The sequence below is a fragment of the Pinus tabuliformis genome, chromosome 4_1 (genome assembly GCF_031772625.1).
Source record: "Pinus tabuliformis cultivar Carrire ecotype Pingquan chromosome 4_1, CPIR1, whole genome shotgun sequence".
In the NCBI taxonomy this organism is placed as follows: Eukaryota; Viridiplantae; Streptophyta; class Pinopsida; order Pinales; family Pinaceae; genus Pinus; species Pinus tabuliformis.
In genome coordinates this window covers 866564328-866587109 of record NC_142303.1, presented here as the reverse complement: position 1 = coordinate 866587109, position 22782 = coordinate 866564328, and the positions used below count along the sequence as shown (strand labels likewise).

The following is a 22782-nucleotide window of genomic DNA, read 5'->3' as shown; positions in this document are numbered from 1 at the left end:
TTTTTTTTGCAGCAGCATGAGTAGTGACTAGTGCCATTAGAAAGTGGTTTTTATGTTTTGCTTTCAGTTTCATTTCAAGTTATTTCTTTCAAGCTCTTTCTTTGCAAGTTTAATGTACAGTTTGAATTACTGCATGCTTTCAAGTTGATTGTAGATTAGTGATGCACATAGCCTTCTAATGAACTAATGACGTGATAGAATCATCTTGTCCTTTTGCTGCAGCAAGGATACTTGGTCTCATAGTCATTTTCTCATTATTTGATTATTGCATGTTAGAACAAAAATCCCAAAAACAACATAAACTATAAAACAACGAAGTAAGAGAAAGGTTAACTAAGCACATATAGTGCACCACACTTCATCAGCTTACGATACCCGGATTGATAATTTATGTAGAGCAATTTAAGACATTAAATTGACTAGACATGGATCAATCATTAGTCAGTAACCCTACTCCTCAGGAGCCAACGTGCTTTCAAGGGTTGCAGTTTAATGCACATTTTTCACTATATAATGTTTAATGTTCTAAATGGGTTCTGATTCTTACAATTCCTCTAGTAATTACAGCAACCAGCACTTTGTCGGTGGACTGCCTGCCCCTCGTCCAGCTTATCAGTCTTCTTTTATACATTAGGTAGGTATGGTGCTTATTTCTTTGTTGTGAGAGAAACTATAAAGAAGGTTCCGAACTCTTCAGTTTTCTTTGAACCCCAGAAAAAATAGAGTAAAGTTTTTTATTCCTTTGAATACTGATAGTAACTTTCTTGGAACTTTCTCAATATTCACTGTAAGGGAGGAGCAATGGGAGAAGAGAAGAGTCACTTAGAAGGGGTGATGAGAAGGAAATGTGATCTCTGTTTTCTGTTTTCACCTGAAATCTAGGGGATCAAGAGGAAAAGGCGAGCAGATATTTATAGAGTTGAAAACCCAAGGAATTAAAAGGAAGATGCTCGCAGATCTTAACAGAGCTGTTAAGAAAGTCAACCACCATCCTCTCAATGTGGTTATTTGGTGCAAAAATAGCCGAGGTGCAACTACGTTACATATAGCTACCAGTTGAGACCATATTGAAGTACAGCACTATTATTCAAGTTATATTGTTTCTGCTTAGTAATTTCTTTATTTCTTTCATGGAGATGCATGACAAAGGCTAAAATAATATCATGTTTATAGATTCGTGGGAGACCCTGTTAGGATCTCTACCCTCTGAGGACACACATGCATCTTGTATTGAATTTATTTTGAACACTGATTTTGGATAAGTTGCAATTTGGTCAACCACTTTTTGAAAATCTATTTTCAACATGAAATCTATTTCTAATTGAAAGCTGCAAGAAAAGCGTTGATCCAATAGAAAAGCCTTGGATTTGATTAAAATGTTCTTACTATGGATGGTGGTATTGATTAAAACATACCAGTCAACCCATTTTAATGTTTTATTTACTAGCTTACCTTACTGTTATATTGATGTTGTATGATACTTGATAGTTGCAAAATGACTTGAATTATTATGTTTTCCAACTATACACCACCTCGATACACCGAATTTGTCTATTATATATGTGGAGACTAGATGCACTAAACTGGATTATGTCTTTTTGTTCAGTGTACTCTTTTTAATCGATGTGTGATAGATACTTATTTTGTGGTTTCTTGGAAGAGTTTCTACAATTCCACAATTCCACATTAGTTGTGAAGATTAGTAGATGGTAAAATATAAGATTCAATATACTATGATTCTTCGGCCAACTTGTCATCCCAAGAGGTATTATGAGGTGTTCATGCCTGCTTGCCCTCTCCTCGATTGTGCTTGGAATTCCTTATCTTGTGGCATCCTTGTAGATGAAAGGCCCTCTTTCTGATTGTGCTTGGGAATCCTCATCTGATGGTGTATTGGTAGATGAGAAAGTAAATATATGGAAATACATAGGAATTCCTAATAAAAGAGAGTCCATATATGTCAATACAAAGGATCGGAAAGTGTTATGATCAAACTTCAAGTACTTGCAGCCTTGTTGGTTTGTTGTTTTTATTCTGTTAATAACAAAGTATGGCAGTTGACGTATGTTTTCTTCACATTCTGAAGTATTTAATCTGATGACATGTTCATGTCACTAATCTTAACTTTTCTGTTTTCACCTGAAATCTAGGGGATCGAGAGGAAAAAGTGAGCAGATCTTTATAGAGCTGAAAACCTAAGGAATTAAAAGGAAGATGCTCACAGATCTTAAGAGAGCTGCTAAGGAAGTCAACCACCATCCTCTCAATGTGTTTATTTGGTGCAAAAATAGCCGAGGTGCAACTATGTTACATTTAGCTACCAGTTGAGACCATATTGAAGTACAACACTATTATTCTATTTATATTGTTTCTGCTTAGTAATTTCTTTATTTCTTTCATGGAGATGCATGACAGAGACTAAAATAATATCATGTTTACAGATTTGTGGGAGACCTTGTTAGGATCTCTTCCCTCCGAGGACACACATGCATCTTGTATTGAATTTATTCTGAACACTGATTTTGGATAAGTTGCAATTTGGTCAACCACTTTTTGAAAAGCTATTTTCAACATGAAAACTATTTCTAGTTGAAAGCTGAGACAAAAGTATTGATCCAATAGAAAAGCCCTGGTTTTGATTAAAATGGTTCTTACTATGGATGGTGGTATTGATTAAAACATACCAGTCAACCCATTTTAATGTTATATTTACTAGCTTACCTTACTATTATATTGATGTTGTATGATACTTGATAGTTGCAAAATGACTTGAATTATTATAGTTTCCAAATATACACCACCTCAATACAACAAATTTGTCTATTATATATGTGGACACTCGATGCACTAAACTGGATTATGTCTTTTTGTTCAGTGTACCCTTTTTAATCGATGTGGGACAGATACTTATTTCGTGGTTTCTTGGAAGAGCTTCTACAATTCCACAATTCCACATTAGTTGTGAAGATTAGTCGATGGTAAAATATAAGATTCAATATACTATGATTCTTCGGCCAACTTGTCATCCCAAGAGGTATTATGAGGTGTTCATGCCTGCTTGCCCTCTCCTCGATTGTGCTTGGAATTCCTTATCTTGTGGCATCCTTGTAGATGAAAGGCCCTCTCTCTGATTGTGCTTCGGATTCCTCATCTGATGGTGTATTGGTAGATGAGAAAATAAGTATATGGTAATACACAGGAATTCCTAATAAAAGAGAGTCAATATATGTCAATACAAAGGATTCGAAAGTGTTATGATCAAACTTCAAGTACTTGCAGCCTCGTTGGCTTGCTGTTTTTATGTTGTTAATAACAAAGTATGGCAGTTGACTTATGTGTTCTTCACATTCTGAAGTATTTAATCTGATGACATGTTCATGTCACTAATCTTAGCTTTTCTGTTTTCACCTGAAATCTAGTGGATCAAGAGGAAAAAGCAAGCAGATATTTATAGAGATGAAAACCCAAGAAATTAAAAGGAAGATGCTCGTAGATCTTAACAGAGCTGTTAAGGGAGTCAACCACCATCCTCTCAATGTGGTTATTTGGTGCAAAAATAACCTAGGTGCAACTACGTTACATTTAGCTACCAGTTGAGACCATATTGAAGTACATCACTATTATTCTATTTATATCGTTTCTGCTTAGTAATTTCTTTATTTCTTTCATGGAGATGCGTGACAGAGACTAAAATAATATCATGTTTATAGATTCATTGGAGACCTTGTTAGGATCTCTACCCTCCGAGGACACACATGCATCTTGCATTGAATTTATTCTGAACACTGATTTTGGATAGGTTGCAATTTGGTCAACCACTTTTTGAAAATCTATTTTCAACATGAAATCTATTTCTAATTGAAAGATGAGAGAAAAACGTTGATGCAATAGAAAAGCCCTGGTTTTTATTAAAATGGTTCTTACTATGGATGGTGGTATTGATTAAAATATACCAGTCAACCCATTTCAATGTTATATTTACTAGCTTACCTTACTGTTATATTGATGTTGTATGATACTTGATAGTTGCAAAAGGACTTGAATTATTATATTTTCCAACTATACACCACCTAGATACACCAAATTTGTCTATTATATATGTGGACACTCGATGCACTAAACTGGATTATGTCTTTTTGTTCAGTGTACCCTTTTTAATCAATGTGTGACAGATACTTATTTTGCGGTTTCTTGGAAGAGTTTCTACAATTCCACAATTCCACAATTCCACATTAGTTGTGAAGATTAGTCGATGGTAAAATATAAGATTCAATATACTATGATTCTTCGGCCAACTTGTCATCCCAAGAGGTATTATGAGGTGTTCATGCCTGCTTGCCCTCTCCTCGATTGTGCTTGGAATTCCTTATCTTGTGGCATCCTTGTAAGATGAAAGGCCCTCTCTCTGATTGTGCTTGGGATTCCTCATCTGATGGTGTATTGGTAGATGAGAAAATAAATATATGGCAATACACAGGAATTCCTAATAAAAGAGAGTCAATATATGTCAATACAAAGGATCTGAAAGTGTTATGATCAAACTTCAAGTACTTGCAGCCACGTTGGTTTGTTGTTTTTATGCTGTTAATAACAATGTATGGTAGTTCAATTATGTGTTCTTCACATTCTGAAGTATTTAATATGATGACATGTTCATGTCACTAATCTTAGCTTTTTTGTTTTCACCTGAAATCTAGGGGATCAAGAGAAAAAAGCGAGCAGATCTTTATAGAGCTGAAAACCCAAGGAATTAAAAGGAAGATGCTCGCAGATCTTAACAGAGCTGTTAAGGAAGTCAACCACCATCCTCTCAATGTGGTTATTTGGTGCAAAAATAGCCTAGGTGCAACTACGTTACATTTAGCTACCAGTTAAAACCATATTGAAGTACAGCACTATTATTCTATTTATATTGTTTCTGCTTAGTAATTTCTTTATTTCTTTCATGGAGATGCATGACAGAGACTAAAATAATATCATGTTTATAGATTCGTGGGAGACCTTGTTAGGATCTCTACCCTCCGAGGACACACATGCATCTTGTATTGAATTTATTCTGAACACTGATTTTGGATAAGTTGCAATTTGGTCAACCACTTTTTGAAAATCTATTTTCAACATGAAATCTATTTCTAATTGAAAGTTGAGAGAAAAGCATTGATCCAATAGAAAAGCCCTGGTTTTGATTAAAATGGTTCTTACTATGGATGGTGGTATTGATTAAAACATACTAGTCAACCCATTTTAATGTTATATTTACTAGATTACCTTACTGTTATATTGATGTTGTATGATACTTGATAGTTGCAAAATGACTTGAATTATTATAGTTTCCAAACATACACCACCTCAATACAACAAATTTGTCTATTATATATGTGGACACTCGATGCACTAAACTGGATTATGTCTTTTTGTTCAGTGTACCCTTTTTAATCGATGTGGGACAGATACTTATTTTGTGGTTTTTTGGAAGAGCTTCTACAATTCCACAATTCCACATTAGTTGTGAAGATTAGTCGATGGCAAAATATAAGATTCAATACACTATGATTCTTCGGCCAACTTGTCATCCCAAGAGGTATTATGAGGTGTTCATGCATGCTTGCCATCTCCTCGGTTGTGCTTGGAATTCCTTATCTTGTGGCATCCTTTTAAGATGAAAGGCCCTCTCTCTGATTGTGCTTGGGAATCCTCATCTGATGGTGTATTGGTAGATGAGAAAATAAATATATGGCAATACACAGGAATTCCTAATAAAAGAGAGTAAATATATGTCAATACAAAGGATCCGAAAGTGTTATGATCAAACTTCAAGTACTTGCAGCCTCGTTGGTTTGTTGTTTTTATGATGTTAATAACAAAGTATGGTAGTTGACTTATGTGTTCTTCGCATTCTGAAGTATTTAATCTGATGACATGTTCATGTCACTAATCTTAGCTTTTCTATTTTCACCTGAAATCTATGGGATCAAGAGGAAAAAGCAAGCAAATCTTTATAGGGCTGAAAACCCAAGGAATTAAAAGGAAGATGCTCGCAGATCTTAAGAGAGCTATTAAGGAAGTCAACCACCATCCTCTCAGTGTGGTTATTTGGTGCAAAAGTAGCCGAGGTGCAACTACGTTACATTTAGCTACCAGTTGAGACCATATTGAAGTACAACACTATTATTCTATTTATATTGTTTCTGCTTAGTAATTTCTTTATTTCTTTCATGGAGATGCATGACAGAGACTTAAATAATATCATGTTTATAGATTCGTGGGAGACCTTGTTAGGATCTCTACCCTCCGAGGACACACATGCATCTTGTATTGAATTTATTCTGAACACTAATTTTGGATAAGTTGCAATTTGGTCAACCACCTTTTGAAAATCTATTTTCAACATGAAATCTATTCCTAATTGAAAGCTGAGAGAAAAGCGTTGATCCAATAGAAAAAGCCCTGGTTTTGATTAAAATGGTTCTTACTATGGATGGTGGTATTGATTAAAACATACTAGTCAACCCATTTTAATGTTATATTTACTAGCTTACCTTACTGTTATATTGATGTTGTATGATACTTGATAGTTGCAAAATGACTTGAATTATTATATTTTCCAACTATACACCACCTCGATACACCAAATTTGTCTATTATATATGTGGACACTCGTTGCACTAAACTGGATAATGTCTTTTTGTTCAGTGTACCCTTTTTAATCAATGTGTGACAGATACTTATTTTGTGGTTTCTTGGAAGAGTTTCTACAATTCCACAATTCCACATTAGTTGTGAAGATTAGTCGATGGTAAAATATAAGATTCAATATACTATGATTCTTCGGCCAACTTGTCATCCCAAGAGGTATTATGAGGTGTTCATGCCTGCTTGCCCTCTCCTCAATTGTGCTTGGAATTCCTTATCTTGTGGCATCCTTGTAGATGAAAGGCCCTCTCTCTGATTGTGCTTGGGATTCCTCATCTGATGGTGTATTGGTAGATGAGAAAGTAAATATATTATATATGGAAATACACAGAAATTCCTAATAAAAGAGAGTCAATATATGTCAATAAAAAGGATCCGAAATTGTTATGATCAAACTTCAAGTACTTGCAGCCTCATTGGTTTGTTGTTTTTATGCTGTTAATAACAAAGTATGGCGGTTGACTTATGTGTTCACATTCTGAAGTATTTAATCTGATGACATGTTCATGTCACTAATCTTAGCTTTTCTGTTGTGGCACACTGTAAATCATTTCTGCCTTTCTATATTGTTTAAATTTCACATCTTTTTAATGCATAATGCCCTGTGTAATCGAGTTCATTGAGAAGAAAGCATACGCCCATAATTTTTAGTGTTATTTCATTCACTTGGCAGAGTACAAATTGATATAGTGGGTCATTGATGAGATGCCATTATTTTTTTCATTTTCCTATTTAAGTAATAAGTTATGGAAGGCTCCATTCATAGACCATTTTAAATCAGAAAGTAAATTTATCCTATTTAGAACTTCGTTATATGGAAATTTTCATCAACAGAAAAATACGAGAGAATATTATTTTTCATAATGTGTTGTAATGATAGTCTATTATGTGGACATGTGCTTTACTGGAGCTCCTGTTCTATTGAGATCATGAGGCAATATGCGTACACTACTCGATCTTTTGTTTGAAAGCAATGTATTTTCCTTGGTGGCTACGAGGGTTGCTTCTTATTGGTTCAGTTCTTGAGATGCACTGACCCACCTTGTAGTGTAAGTGTTGCCCTTTTGCATCTTACATATTTTCACTAAACGTGAATAGTCTGAATGTATCTGTCTATTTTTCTACTTTGATTGAGTATACAATCAGATAATGATATCAATACTTGAAAATTGTGGAAGACTATCTTCTGCGTTTGGTCTATCTATTGTGTGTCCTTGGACTGTATTTGGAATTTGTGAACGAATATATTGTGCATTGGCTCCAATGAGTAGAGCTTTGACGAAATAATTTCACTGATGTTCATTAATTTCAGTTTGTATATTCAAATCTCAGACAACTTACATGCCACATAGTTTCAATTTCAAGATTTTCCTTCTATTGATTCTCGTTTCATTGAAGATGTTTGTTTGTTATTTTATATTATATTGAAAAAAAATAAATGCTAATTTTTTTTAATGCTTAAAAAATCAAGGCCAGTATGTATTTATATTAATTTATTTTCACGACTTTTTTTGGTATTTTTTCTGAATAGCAAGTGGTTTTTTTTCCTTTATCAATGTATGCACAGATTTCTCCCACCTGGAACAGTGTACACAGTTATCCCACCCTAAACTACAATAACATATGTGTGCAACTATTTACAAATTAGCAATGGAATTAAGAATCCTGGTAAACTCATGGAATTTGAATTAGAAATATAAAAATTTATTAGAAATATTTAAAAATGGTATTAGAGAGTTGATTTTTATGTACTATTACACAAATCTGCACCCTCTAGCACAAAATCCTTACAAGGTACTGAGCTTAAATGTAACATGGAAGAGTTGCCATTATCACCTAGAGATATACTTCCTTTCTGTTAAGTTTAACCGAACTAAACTTCTATACATATGCAAAGTGCGAAATGTATATGGTTTATAACATATCATCCGTGAACAAAAGATTTATCAGGCCAGAAACTGGTTTTGGTGTCCAAGTCCCTGGCTAATGTCATAGTATCCTTCCTCACTTTGTTACTAACATTGTCAACGGTTTCAGTGTTATGCCACATGGGCGATCTTTGGTTTGTCGTTGTTTTCTATGTGATATTTCAGGTGATCTTACTACAGTGGCATAACTCGATGTCCCTATTTTGGGATTATTGTGTGTATCTTAACATTGTTGTTGGGATTATTTCTATGAAGAATTTTCAACTTCAAAAGAAGTCAAAATGGCACAAGTATTTTTTGTTTTAGGAATTCTCCAACATTTGTACCTCACTCTACTGCAATGGGATTATATTAGAATATCTGTAAAAAACTATCTAAACAGTTTAATACTCACAATAAATTCCATTGTAGACCTTGATGTCCTTCATGTGTTTTAGACATTATCCTATGTTAAAATGTCTATTAAGTATCTAATAGAGATGCGAGGAAAGAATTACCGAGAGAAGTTGCAAGTGGGTTAATGTAATGGTTAGAAATTCACAAATTGCCTCTGGAGCTCCCAAGTCACCATGACATCATGGTTGCTAAAGGAGCACATAGTTACATTTGGGCATTTTTCTTTACTGACTCAGAGTCAAAAACAGACATATTAGAGCACGGTTCTTACAATTCCTCTACTAATTACAACAACCATCACTTTGACAGTGGACTGTCTGCCCCTCCTCCTGCTTATTAGTCTTCTTTTATACATTAGGTAGGTACGGTGCTTATCTTACCATGGTCAAGCAAGTTGTGAAATGTATATGATTTATAACATATCATCCGTGAACAAAAGATTTATCAAGCCAGAAATTGGTTTTGGTGTGCAAGTCCCTCGCTAATGTCATAGTCTCAATAGTCACTAGATTAACTGAGTCTCAAAGACACATCAGCATTCACACTGGATTTGACACATTCAAACCTTTCTATACTTCAATTCGTTCTATTATTATAATAAAGTATTATTGTGTGTACTATTCAATTTTGTTCTGGTAAAAATAGTACTGGAGTACATTCCATACATTGCAATTTCATATTGACCTCCCATCGTGGAGCTGTCCTTTCAACCTAAATATGGAAGAGATTAAGCCCTTTCGTTGCTTCCACCGACAGTGTGTGAAACCATCTAATTTCGACCTAACTCAACATAAATCTCAGGGCCATATCTGCACTTCACGTGTACTACTTGTACTACCAGATTTCGGTTCCTTTCTCCTTCTCTATCAATCTCATTTCAATAAATTATAAATTACAGACATTCATTGACTCAGTTTCAGAAAGGGTTTCCCCTGCATATTGGGCTGACATGAATAAATGAGATAGAGCAGGCTCGACTGGGGTGACCTTGCAACACATTCACAGGACTAATGGAGAAATCAAGAGTTTAGAGTAAAACCTCCTCTACTAGTGCTGCTTTAATGGTGTCCTCTGCTTCTCTTCACTTCTTATCTCACCCAATATACTCAAAGGTAGGGAGCAAGCAAGAAAGAAACAAAATCTGCAACAAGCAACAATTTGGCCTTTTCAATTTTGTTTTAATCCCATCCACCTGGCTAAGCATTAAACTTCCTTTGTGCACTGCCATCATTGCTCTGAGTGGTCTCAAACATTTCCAAAAGCCATTTTATGCAAAAACTGTTTTATGCGTCCTATTTACTTTTCCAGCTATTGTATGATTGTTGCTATGGTCCCAAATTAATTTCTACATTAATTCTTTATCAAAGTTTTCTTTTGTTGTATTTGTGTTCTTCGATTTATGCCTTACAGCATTTCCTTTACAACATCTAGTGCAAATGCTAGTTTTTACCATATTTGAATGTGTTTTTATGATGGGAATAAATTCAGTAGCATCGAAAACCATAGTTCACCAGAAAACTTAATAAGGATAACCCAAATTTAAAAAAAAAACCACCATTCGAGAAGAATTGTGATGGCAACGTGTCGTGTCAGTTATTTATAGGGCCGCTCCTGGGCTGCCATTCTCCTTTGTCAAACGTACCTCTGAGTATAGCAGCCCGTCTCTGAGTGGTCCTATCACCATACTTTTAGGTTTGACAATTAAAGAGTTCGGCCACCGGTTTTCTTGAAGAGCTTGTACTGGCTTTCTTCTCACCACAAGTCCGACGTTCTGGTCTAATTTCATAACACTGAGAGGGATGACGGAAGGATATTTTGCCCACTCTTACGCTATGTAGCCGAAGGTCTGTGAGATAATCAGTTTCCCTGTTCGATCCCCATCTGTCACTGGCGATGGAAATGTCCAACGAAACCGCGATGAAGAGCCTTCGGGACTCATCATTACATTCGATTAACAATAGAGGGGAGGCCGAGGGCATCAATCTCATTTCAAAGCGACCCCGCACGGCCAAAGACGGCGACGGCTTCGAAGAATTCTGCGCTCTGCTGAAACGAATCGAGGCGACACACAGGTACTGCCTCAGGACTCGTAATCACCTCAATCCCCAAGAAACCGCTTTAGAATACGTCAAAAAGGTTGCGTCCAACGCGTCCTGGCGCCCCTCCTTCCAGTGGGAGGACTTCTCAAACCGCGGGAATGGAACCCGCGACGTGGAGTTCAGCTTGCCCGCCGTGAAGGCTGGAGATGGGCCGGTCGAGGAGGAAGAAGGAGTTCGTCAAGCGAGTAAGAATTTGAAACGGGAGGCCAGTACGAATCCCAACCTCGAAGGCCTAGATTTGAATATTTTACCGGCGGAGTTGACGCTACTTCAGTAGGTATTAGGTTTTGGCAGATAAAAGTAACAAGGAGGCTGTTACTGGCCAAGCTGTTACCATGGCTAAATATCGTCAACCTGCACGGGCATATCTAGAATGTCGCAACTATGTGTATAATGATTAATCTGTGATGCTATTTTATATCTAAAGCGTAGAACTTACTTTATTATCGTTAAAAAACGTCCTGTCTAGACTCTACAAACGTTTTGAAATCCTGCCCCTTCATTGAGATTAGTTCTGTTTTATTAATTTTGGAATATGAGGAAATATGCATCCCTGAAATGTTCTTATTCTTGTAGAATAATAGAAATAAAGCTCAAATTCACGTTCAAAATCATCAGAATTTTAATTTATTGAAGGATGAAAATAAAACGCTTCATCTACAAATTTTCTTTTTGACATTTAGCGCATATGAGGCAGCAACAATATCTAAGTTTTCTGCTTCAATTTCTAATTGTTTTCAGCTATCGTTCCATAGGTATGGTCGTTGTCGGGATCCAAATGTCAAAGTCATTGTCAGTTGCTTGCCTGTTGAAAAGAGCATAGCCATTCAAATTCAATGTGTTTGGAGACGAATTTGATTTTTGCATTGTGATGAAATAAAATAATGATATGTGCTTATTATCTTGTTCATAGAACGTTTATTGAACATTACAGAATTTTCATTCCTAAAATGTTTGGTGTCTACACCCGTCAAGCACTGAATTGTCGAGTGTTGGGCGAAAGCCTTATGTTACTGTAATTTCTGTTTCAATTACATTAAATAATTTGTGCCTCAGAAATTTAAATATTTTTAAAAGAAATTTAGGATCCTAGTTGTTTGCTTTTTACCTAAGAGGTAGATATTTTTTTGGCATTGTAGAGAGATATTTTGGGGAGAGTTGCAGATATTTATGTATTTTTAAAAGAAATTTAGGATCCTAGTCGTTTTCTTTTTCCCTAAGAGGTGGATATTTTTTTGGCGTTGTAGATATATATTTTGGGGAGAGTTGCAGATATATATTAGTTTGAAAGTGGGTAGCTAGTTGACTATGTCAATTCCAAACCTAGTCGACTATGTCATATTTTCTTGTATGTTAGCCAATCACTATTGGGGTCAACCCATATAAATCATTATTAGTGATATCCATTACTTCCGATCCCCCCTTGTGTGTAATGAATCGATGAGTTGTTCTGTGTCAAATAGTTTTTCTACTTCATTCTGTGAGATGGGTGTATTCACGAAAATGGATGGTTCGTTGTATGGCTGACCTTCTTTAAATGCACATTGTCGGTATTGATTGTATTCCCATTTATAAAATGACATGACATGATCGATCAGACACATGACCAAAAAAGTTAGAGAACTGTTGGGCGGAGAAATAACGAATGGAGAAAGAAAGAGTGCAAAGATACAGAATTAGAGCAAACCAAACCTCGTCAGAGGTTATCTGAGAAATTTGAGAAAAAAAAACCTCGACCTTGTCTGAAACAATGGTCCTTTGACTGATAAAATCGTACACATTCATTATGTGGTGACAGAATAATAAATAGGCTACACAGCAGAGAAATGAATAAATGGTCGACCATATATACTGTATTAACCTAAGAGGGTATATAGAGTGGCATCGTCTAGATTCTATACATTGACATATAATTTGAATTGAAAAAATTTAATACAATATTACTCTTTTCTAATATTGTATTAGATTAATTAAATACAATATTAAATAGTTTTTTAACATTATATTCGTGTGCTCACATTTTGCTCAATGGTAAAGGGTAAATTTCATGCTATTATTGTAGGTTGAAAAACACAATTATATTGCCTAAATACCTGGAAAATTGCAAATCTATGACTTCTAACGAAAAGATCATTGATCTAACCATAATAGAAACATCATGATTAAAAGTGCAATAGATTAAATAATCAATAATAATAACTCAAAAGTACAATTACAAATGTTTTTTTTTGATTCCTTGAACTTCCTTTTTTCTTGACCCGCTTATAGCTTAGGCTCATCTATGAGGTATGAAGGACTTTCTACCATGCCGAAAAAAATTAGGCAACATACTTTTTATTCCAATATTTTAAATCATTTAAATGTACAATTATAACATTGAAAACAATAAAAACTCTTTTAAAATTGTTTCAATTATAAATATTGCAAATAATATTATATATTGGACCAATTAGCTTAGTTTTATATTTAGAATAGCAAGTAAAATAGCAAGTTTTAAGAATTTTTGTATTGATTTATTCACTCACTTGCACCATAAATTGTGATACTTAATACAGATTGAATTTCCAAGAAATTATATATTACAATGAACCACATAAATTCCACGTTATTAAATATTTTATGTTCATAATAAAATGATATATTAAGTGTGTGCAAACATTCTTTAAAAATATACACTTATATTATCAATTGATAATTATTTATTTTTCAAACCAAACTCACTTCTAATTTTTACTTTCTTCTATAAACACATAATTATAATTATCACGGAAATCATAGATTTTTACATATTTCACTAAAAACGTGCTCACCAATTTAGCTGCAACATTATCATTTAGTAACCATATCTTATGCCATTTCGTAAATCAGAAAGGGACTTTGAATGGTAAATTGGAAGCTAGAATCTCAATTAGAAATCTACAAGTCTTAATATTAATTCGTGAACCCAATTTTTTGGTAGTAGGTCTAAATTTGGTAACTATGCTTTCTACTAGAAATCCTCCAACATAGCAAAGAAATTCAATTACTTTCTCCTCTTCTTTCACCTTCGAGAAGGTCTCATTATATATGATTTTCCTAGATCTATAGGATGTATATATATAGTTAAGGCCAAAAGAAATTAGGCTTGGTGGCATATGAATTGGGTGGATATAAGTTATGGATAAACTTCATAGCACGTGAACCAAGCAATTACATATCTTGCACAAGTTTTATGCTAAATTAAAAGATTTCCCCATCTCACTATGAACTTTCTTCTTAATTATGATGTTTTCCACTTATGAAATTATTATCTTCTTAATTATGATGTTTTCTACTTATGCAATCATTATTATTTCATAATTATGAATTTGTAATCAAATAATTATGAGAAATTACTAAATTATGTAAATTTGGCCCTATAATATCTAATAACTTCTTTCTAAGAGCTACATGAGCAAAAACAATGGTGAAAGAGGATGCATTTTATGTTGCAAAAAGATGTGAGGTGAGTTAAGGTTTGTCCCAACAAAATGAAGTGCAAAATAGGGTTATAACATATGCATCTAGATGCATGAGGTCAAAAGGGAAACTCATAGTTCAAATGCTTTACAACTAGGTGTCAAAATATAAGGAAGAAGTCACAAATCAAGGAACCAAATTAGAGAAACTTTGGCAACCAAGTCTCAATAATAAATAAATCATCAATAAGGGAGGCACACCGATGCTTGATATAAAGAATAACTAAACATGGTTTTCAAAGCTATACATTGCGTATCCATGCAATAAATAAGAGATTATGGTCATCAATGTAGATACATTATGGATTCATGTCATAGTATACATCACCATGACTATCAAAACATAAAAGATAGGTGCCCCAGAGTACTCTTCAGAGCACATGATATGGCACAAACTCCAACGTAGCTTTTCAAGGGTTTCATGTAAGAGCAAAATGTCTTAGAACTCAAGGTCTTCATCTCAACCACCACACTAACAATATATGTCATGTGAATAAATGAGTTGATGTTAAGGATGGTAGAAGCTATTTGATTATCAATCATGAAGGTATACCATTAATATAAATAAGGGGACCCACTTATGATGCAAATGAACCCCAAGGAACATAGAAAAATCCATTGAGTGTGAATAAATGTTCTAGCAAAAACTACTCATGGACTCAAAGTCAAAGAGGTAAACCCATCTCAATCATGAGGAAGTGTGTGACTGAGGACTGTAAGTTCTAAGTTACTATTGTTTCCTAGATAATGAGCTGAGGTTGATAGGAGAAGATATGCCAAAGAAGGACCTTAATGTACCCCCCCCGTCAATTGACACAAAATAGAGATGAGTACAATTGACATAAAGATGGTTAACCCAAAAGGTCAACAAGGACTAAAGATGGTTAACTAATGTTTCAACTCCCATTGAATATATAACTGCATGACACAAAAGTGACATGGAAACATTGACTAATGTGCACCACGTGATATCATGTAAAAATAAAAGAGTCATTGAAGCACACTCCATAATGGTTGAAAGAGTAACTAGTCAAAGAAGTGAAAAGACTCATATGTATGGTATATATTCTAGACAATTTAAAACCCATTGTGATTTACTTATGCAAATAGGTGCCATGTCCAAGGGCGATGCAACTACCACTACCATTTTCAATGATAAACTACCAAAGGTGTTCCCCCCCTCTTTTTTTTTTAATCTCCTTCATAGTTTAACGAGAATGAAAGATAAGATAAGTAAGCTCGATAATGTCTTTTTCATTCAATTTTAAATATCCCAAAAAATAGATAAAATGATACTTGATATGCTGTCTTCGTCATGGATTAATGAGCTCAAAGAATAGTTAGTAGTATTGTTTATGCAAGGTGCTATTTTTATGAGGTTTTAATGATCCCCGAAAAAAGAGAAAAGTATATTCGATGTCAACATCATTATCTTAACAAGCCTAAGAAAGGGAGAAGAGTAGCTCCATCATCCTTTAGTGTTTAACGAGAAAAATAATAATGTGAAGAAAGATCACTAGAGGAATGACTGATATAAAAGGTAGAAACTTGTTTTGACTTGATGGAACTACCTAATGTAGTATGAAGCAAAAAGGTTGACAAATAAAATTAACTCATCATAGCAGTTTCTCTAGGGAGGCTAAAAACAACGAGCGAAAGGTAATAGTAAGGCCAACGACAATGTGATTGCAATGGAAATAATAGAAGAAAATGAAAACATAAGTAGACCAACATGATTAAATGAGCAATGAAATGCATATGAACAATCAAAAGGTAATAGAACTGTTTTTGAAATCCTTCTTGGGGTATGGATAGAATATTATAGAAAAGGGAGAACATGATTCTCAATTTCGAAGTCGTGGTGGGCCTAATGAAGCGGATCCAAGCCTATAAAGAAGTGAAAGATCAAGACAAAATTGGAAAAGAGGTGATAAGCTAGGGCATCCATGAGGAGGAAGGATCTATTGCACAAGTTACAATGTGCAAATAAGGAGAGGATAATGTTGCAACTTCATGGTATTGGACCTAAGGTGTAATGAAGATGACATTACTGGTCTATAATCCATCAACACTGATAGAGAAATAACTATGTCTATATGGCAAAAAAAAAGAAAATCACAATTAAGATCTAGTGGACGTCACAATGAAAATGCCACCCTATCCTGTAAAAACCATCTAGACATATTGGATGGATGTTTAAATCATGTAATGAAATAAATAAAACATGGATCAGGTAAAAAGAAGGCCATCTATTTTTATGTTTTTACTTTTATAATATTTTGGGGCTTTTGGCATACATGATGTGTTCTCTATGTGTAATTCGACTCTTACTTATGAAATCAAAAGATGTGACTCAAAATCCATTTTTTATGGGCATGCATGCTTACACAAATGTTGAATTATTGTGACAAATCTCAGCATAACTACCAAAATAATGTATGTAACCTTTTGGTCTCCATATCAGAGTGCGTCTAACAAGTCAGGAGTATGTTACTAGAAAATGCCAATAAAAAATAAAGCATAAGAAGCATTGAACCAAACAAACCAACCCTCAAGGATAAAAATATGCTCATATCACACACCAAACCAAAACGAAAATGAAAATGTAAAGAGTGCAACATAGTTTGATAGGTTATATCATGTAGTATGCACTATCAAGCATAGGCCAAGGATTCTTATGGACGTGTATGAACTCATGGGCTATTATTTTGATCATATAACATATCATGTTAGGGCCACACTAGATATATTTGAATGTCCAAATTCCTAAATATTAATGATTCTAGGGAAAACCTAGAATCATATCGTTATCAGGAACTACACAATGAAAGAAAAAGTTAGTGGTCTCATGAGCTAGTATAACTCATTGAGAATGGATATCAAGACACAATGGAGGTACACGACACTTATCGATGTAGTGGGATCTAGTTTGGATAATTCAGTGGAAATTTTGGTATAAGGATTCCAAGACTTGACCTGGTCCAAGGGAGGCACCTCAATGGATGACCCAAGAAATGTCTCGTGGCCTGATTCAAGGTTTTTTTTGCATAGCTCCACCATCTCCAAATTAGGGAGAATTGTGGCATCATGAGGGGTATCCTCCCTTGAGTTATCAAAATCCATGACCTCAAGAATGACCTGTTGTGAAGGGAAATTGACACTGAGGGAACCATGTGAAAGAGGTGGAGTGAAAACCCATGTGGGAAAAGCATCATGATCATATTATATATTGGGATGAATTTTCTTATCAACATTAGGAGGTTCGGATGGGACCACGAAAGAGGTCATATATTCTACTATAACCATACAATTCCACATTCAAAGGGGATGACATCGCCTAATGGTTAGCTAGCCAATGGGTTCCATTTATAATTGAAGGGTTCATGTGCATGGGAGAAATGATAGTAGATGGAATATCATGTAGTGGAATTTTAAAATTTCCATTATTTACATGTTATTGAACAAACCCACATTTACATTCACATATCTTTCATGGTTATCACCTACAATTGGCACCAAAGTGCTTGTAGTGGTCAATATGGTTATCAATGTGTAGTATTTAAGTTGATAAATAGTGACGATACCATCATGGGAAAACACAAAAATTTGAAAGACAGACAACATGATAGAAGTCATATTATAACAATAACTATGTCCAAGAAGAAAATTATATTTAGGCATGGCATCAACAAATTTTACATGTACGGAAATGGTTTTTCCCCCATGTTTGATGGAAAACACAAGGGAAAATCCATTAAGAATGTATGGCTATCAGAGGCCTAGAGTGTGGTACTTAATGGAATGAGTGCTAGAGAACCCATAGATTTCCAGCATGATGACGCCATGATACAAGTGGAGGATCATTCATCCACAAGAGTGTAGTAAATATCAATGTTAATCCTAATCATTTGTCACAATGTAACAAACCATTGAAGAGCATGATAAGTTGACATAAAGTCAAATAAGATGAACATTTAACATTAGATACAACCATTTTATAAAAGTCGTAGTGCCACAATCTATATAATATTGAAATTAACCTCTTAATGTTATAATCCAATGTAATGAATAATGCTATTGTGACATAACTCTTGATAAACACTACAATGCAACATAACCCTTTATAGAAAATATAACGAAACACATTAATTAAGGAAGTGTCACAATGCAACAAAATCCTTAATGTTATGATGTAACAAACCATTCAAGAGCATAATAGGTTAACATAAAGTCAACTAAGATGAACATCATATTAGATACAACCATATTATAAAATAATTAGTGCCATGATATGTAATATATTGAAAACAAGCTCTTAATGTTATAATCCAACATAATGAATAGTGGAATGCAACATAACCCTCGATAAACATTACAATGAAACATTTATGTTTATAGAAAATATAATGAAACGTAATAATTAGGGAGGATGACAATTTGATATGATCCATCCAAGGTCAATGACTATCTCAAAGTGATACACTAAACAATGGTCATCCATTTCCAATCATACATAACATGGTCATGGATAACAAACTAGATTTAACCATACATAAATGTAATCAACCATATACAACCACACAAACAAAATCAAACATCGATAACAAAACTCAACTATGGCGAATTAAAGATAATCATAGCTAAATATCTTAGACTAGCATTATCCATAGTCAAACATAGTAATCTATAATCAAAGATAGTTGAACATGGTTTTTTTTTTCCAGGCAAATAGATCATTTCATTAATAAAAAAGGTTGCATAGAGCTTGGATTTCTCAAAGATGAATAAAATCGAAGAATTATTGAGACTATAAAACTACGTACAAATAACAGACAGTAAAAAAATACCACGATAATCATGAGTACATAAAAAGCTCCTTAATGATTCAATATTTTAAGAAGGAAAATACATATGAAATTGACATGATTTTCTTTGAGGTTACTAATTTTTCACCATGTTCATTAATTAATGTCTTATTACTCTTGCAACCTCTTTTTTTGGCTTTTTTGTCTTACTTGGAGACCACCTTGAAAATCTTTGTTTGAACCCCAAGACTAGACTATGAAGAACTCGAGCCTATTTGGTTTCTTTCCTTGTTTCAATGATAGGAGTTGTACATAAACCTAACCTCGTGATATAGTATGTCGTTCATATTTTTTCGATGCTATTCTTCTACAAAGGTAGTCAGTCGCGGGTCATTGAGATCCATATTTTCTGGCAGGGATTGGGTTATCCAGATCCATAGTTTCTGGTAGGGATTTTTCTTTAGCTTTTTACAAAGGGGAGATAACCGTTTCCTGTGGTGATGTATTTGTTGGTGCTCTTCGAGGGAATTTTGCACAAGCTCTCCAGGATTTCATAGAGGGTTATGGAATTTATTTTTATGATTGTATGCTTGATTGAATGTTGTCTTGCTCCAAGGAATAAAACCTATTTCCACATCTAGGTATCTCGTTAGGATTTAATATATTTAAACATTGTTAATCATAAGTTAAAAACTAAAATATTAAAAAATTCTCAAACATTCCTAAATGGGAGTATTCTCACAAGTCAAAATCACTATAGCATTAAGGATATCCATCAAACATGCTTGAGTATAGTGAAGCTTGTTCAACCATAATTAACCATAACCAAACATGGCCGACCAAAATTTACTAAAATACACATAGTGTACCATATTAAAAAAAGAAAGAAGCATAATTAATCATAATCATTATTGCTAAATCATGACTAATCATGACTAAATATAATTAACCATAATTAACAATATCTAAGTAACAAAACTATAAAATATAAACAATACTTATACCACATTATTAGATTTCTTACTCTAAACCATAACTTAAAATCTAACATACTCAAATTATTTTACTAGGTAAAATTATGTCCTTGATAAATGATAATAATTAAATTTGTAACAATTATATTTAATTTCTATCATAAACTTATAATGATTATAAGTGTATAATAGCTTTTTTTTTTTTAATTATACTTATATAATGTAATATTTTATGAATTATTAACATTTACTATGTTACAATAAATTATATTTTATTGATATATCAGTTGTAACTGTATAAAATTAATTATATGTGTATTTAAGAATTATTTATATTTTTATAATTTTAATTTAATTATCAATAATTATTAAATAGAAATTATCAATTTAACTTTATCAAATAAAATGTATCTCAATAACTTAATATGAATATCATTTATTAGACAAATCTATATCATGTACAATTTAGAGATAAACTTTACTTCTCTATGCTAAATTCTACACCTACAAATAAAATTACAAATCCTCCCTTCAAACCTTTTGCTATGTACGTAATCCTTCTGTCATGTTGGAAACATAGATAGATTCAAAGATCCATGAGAAATTGACACGGCATTCTGGAGTTTGTCAACAGAGGCGAGATGACCCAGATGGAAGCTCTCTAAATATCCCAAGTCATTTTTCATGGTCACTCTCGATGGTTTTAAGGCTCCGTTGGCCTTTAGATCTTTCCTCTTGCGAAGAAGAAAACCCAACGAATATTAAGGTTAATTAAGGTTATATGTACATGAAATTTAAACTATTGTTAATACACTTAAATTTATTAATTAATAATTAATAAAATATTATATAAAAATTAAATTAATATCAATAATTAAAATAGAATAAATACTATACAAATAGTACGAAAATTATAATACAATATATAAAAACAACCCAAAGTTATTAGTCAAAAGAATAAATTGTATTTATCTCTGCTAAAATATTACAAAATGCAAACTAATTTTAATTTATATATGTAATTATAACTTAAAGTTAATAATAATTCTTAATGTAAATTAAAAATAGAAAACAATGAAAATGTAAGCTTCTTATCTTTTAAACTAACATAAAATAATTGACACTAATTTAAATAATTCAGATCAAGAATAAACTGTGTATGAAAAAAAACTAAATATAATATCTAACTATTACCTCTCAACCAAGGAAAACTAAAACTAAAAAGGTAATTGTAACAATTTCTACGAGTTAAATTATCTTTGAATTATTCATTTATGAAACAATTCAACTAACGAAATAATAGATATATTAATTCAATTTATATAAAGAAAATAACATTTCCCTGCAATCTCAATTCCTGGAAACAATTCATAGAAACTCGGACACGAGGAATGCTCAAACTAGTGTATCCTTAAGACACAGATAAAAGTCACAGAACAAAAGAGTTCAAAACGTTTAGAAATCAAATTAAAAAAATTAAGAAAACAATAAAAGAAAAGTGACCATGCAAAATAACGCTGATTTAAGCATTACTTGATTTAATCAAATCAAATAAACACATTTACAAAAAGCATTTAAAATAATTGTATACTCACTGTATATTTTTCCAACATTTCCTTTCCTTATACTCTCTCCCCCTTTTCACTTTCCTAACTAAAGGTTTATATATAGGGAAATATGTCTCACCATGTTTTAACAAAATTTACCAAATCAAAATCGTTTATACAAGAATAAATTTCACTATTTTGACCCATTGGTCGAATATTAACTATTTAAAAGAAATAAGAATGAATACTAATAGGATATCCTTGCATACTTTGAGATAGATGAAAGGCATCGATGGTAACCACTTTCATTGAAACCAAGACCATCGTTAGGCGAACCTGAACAACCTATGAACAAATATGGAAAAAGATATTAATAACTTATATTGATATCAAAACAAGGCTACTACAAAATCCTCGATTATGTAGCGACCTTTTTAAAGTTAGAAAGCATAATCAAAATAAAAACATACCCCTAAAATATCTGACCTTCAAATATAGATAAATATAAAGTCTTTATTAAACAAGATTTGAATCTCGGGAGATAAAAACTATGACATTTGATTACTCAACGATTACGTGTGTATCTCCTAACTGTGTTTTTCACCTCTGATTCTATAGATTTCTTTTTCTTTTTCTTTTCCTTTAATTGATTTAGGGCTCTAATTTGATTGTTTTCTTATAGGAATTGATTAATACGATGCTTGAGGCGAGGTGCTGTAATGATAAACTATTGGTGCTAGTACATATCGAATATGGATGGATGAGAGCCGAAATTTCTCCGAGAATATTTCGCTTAGTTATTGTTACCATCATGACCATATTAATCATTATAGAAAAACTAGA

At 33.2% G+C, this 22782-nt stretch overlaps 1 protein-coding gene across 1 annotated transcript; it reads left to right on the top strand.

Moving 5' to 3' along the window:
• Positions 1-10791: 10791 nt before the first annotated feature.
• On the top strand, positions 10792-11568 carry LOC149178943 (uncharacterized). The gene has a single exon (XM_089423751.1). The coding sequence runs from the start codon at positions 10911-10913 to the stop codon at positions 11391-11393; it is 483 nt and encodes a 160-aa protein (XP_089279877.1). The 5' UTR covers positions 10792-10910; the 3' UTR covers positions 11394-11568.
• Positions 11569-22782: the final 11214 nt, after the last annotated feature.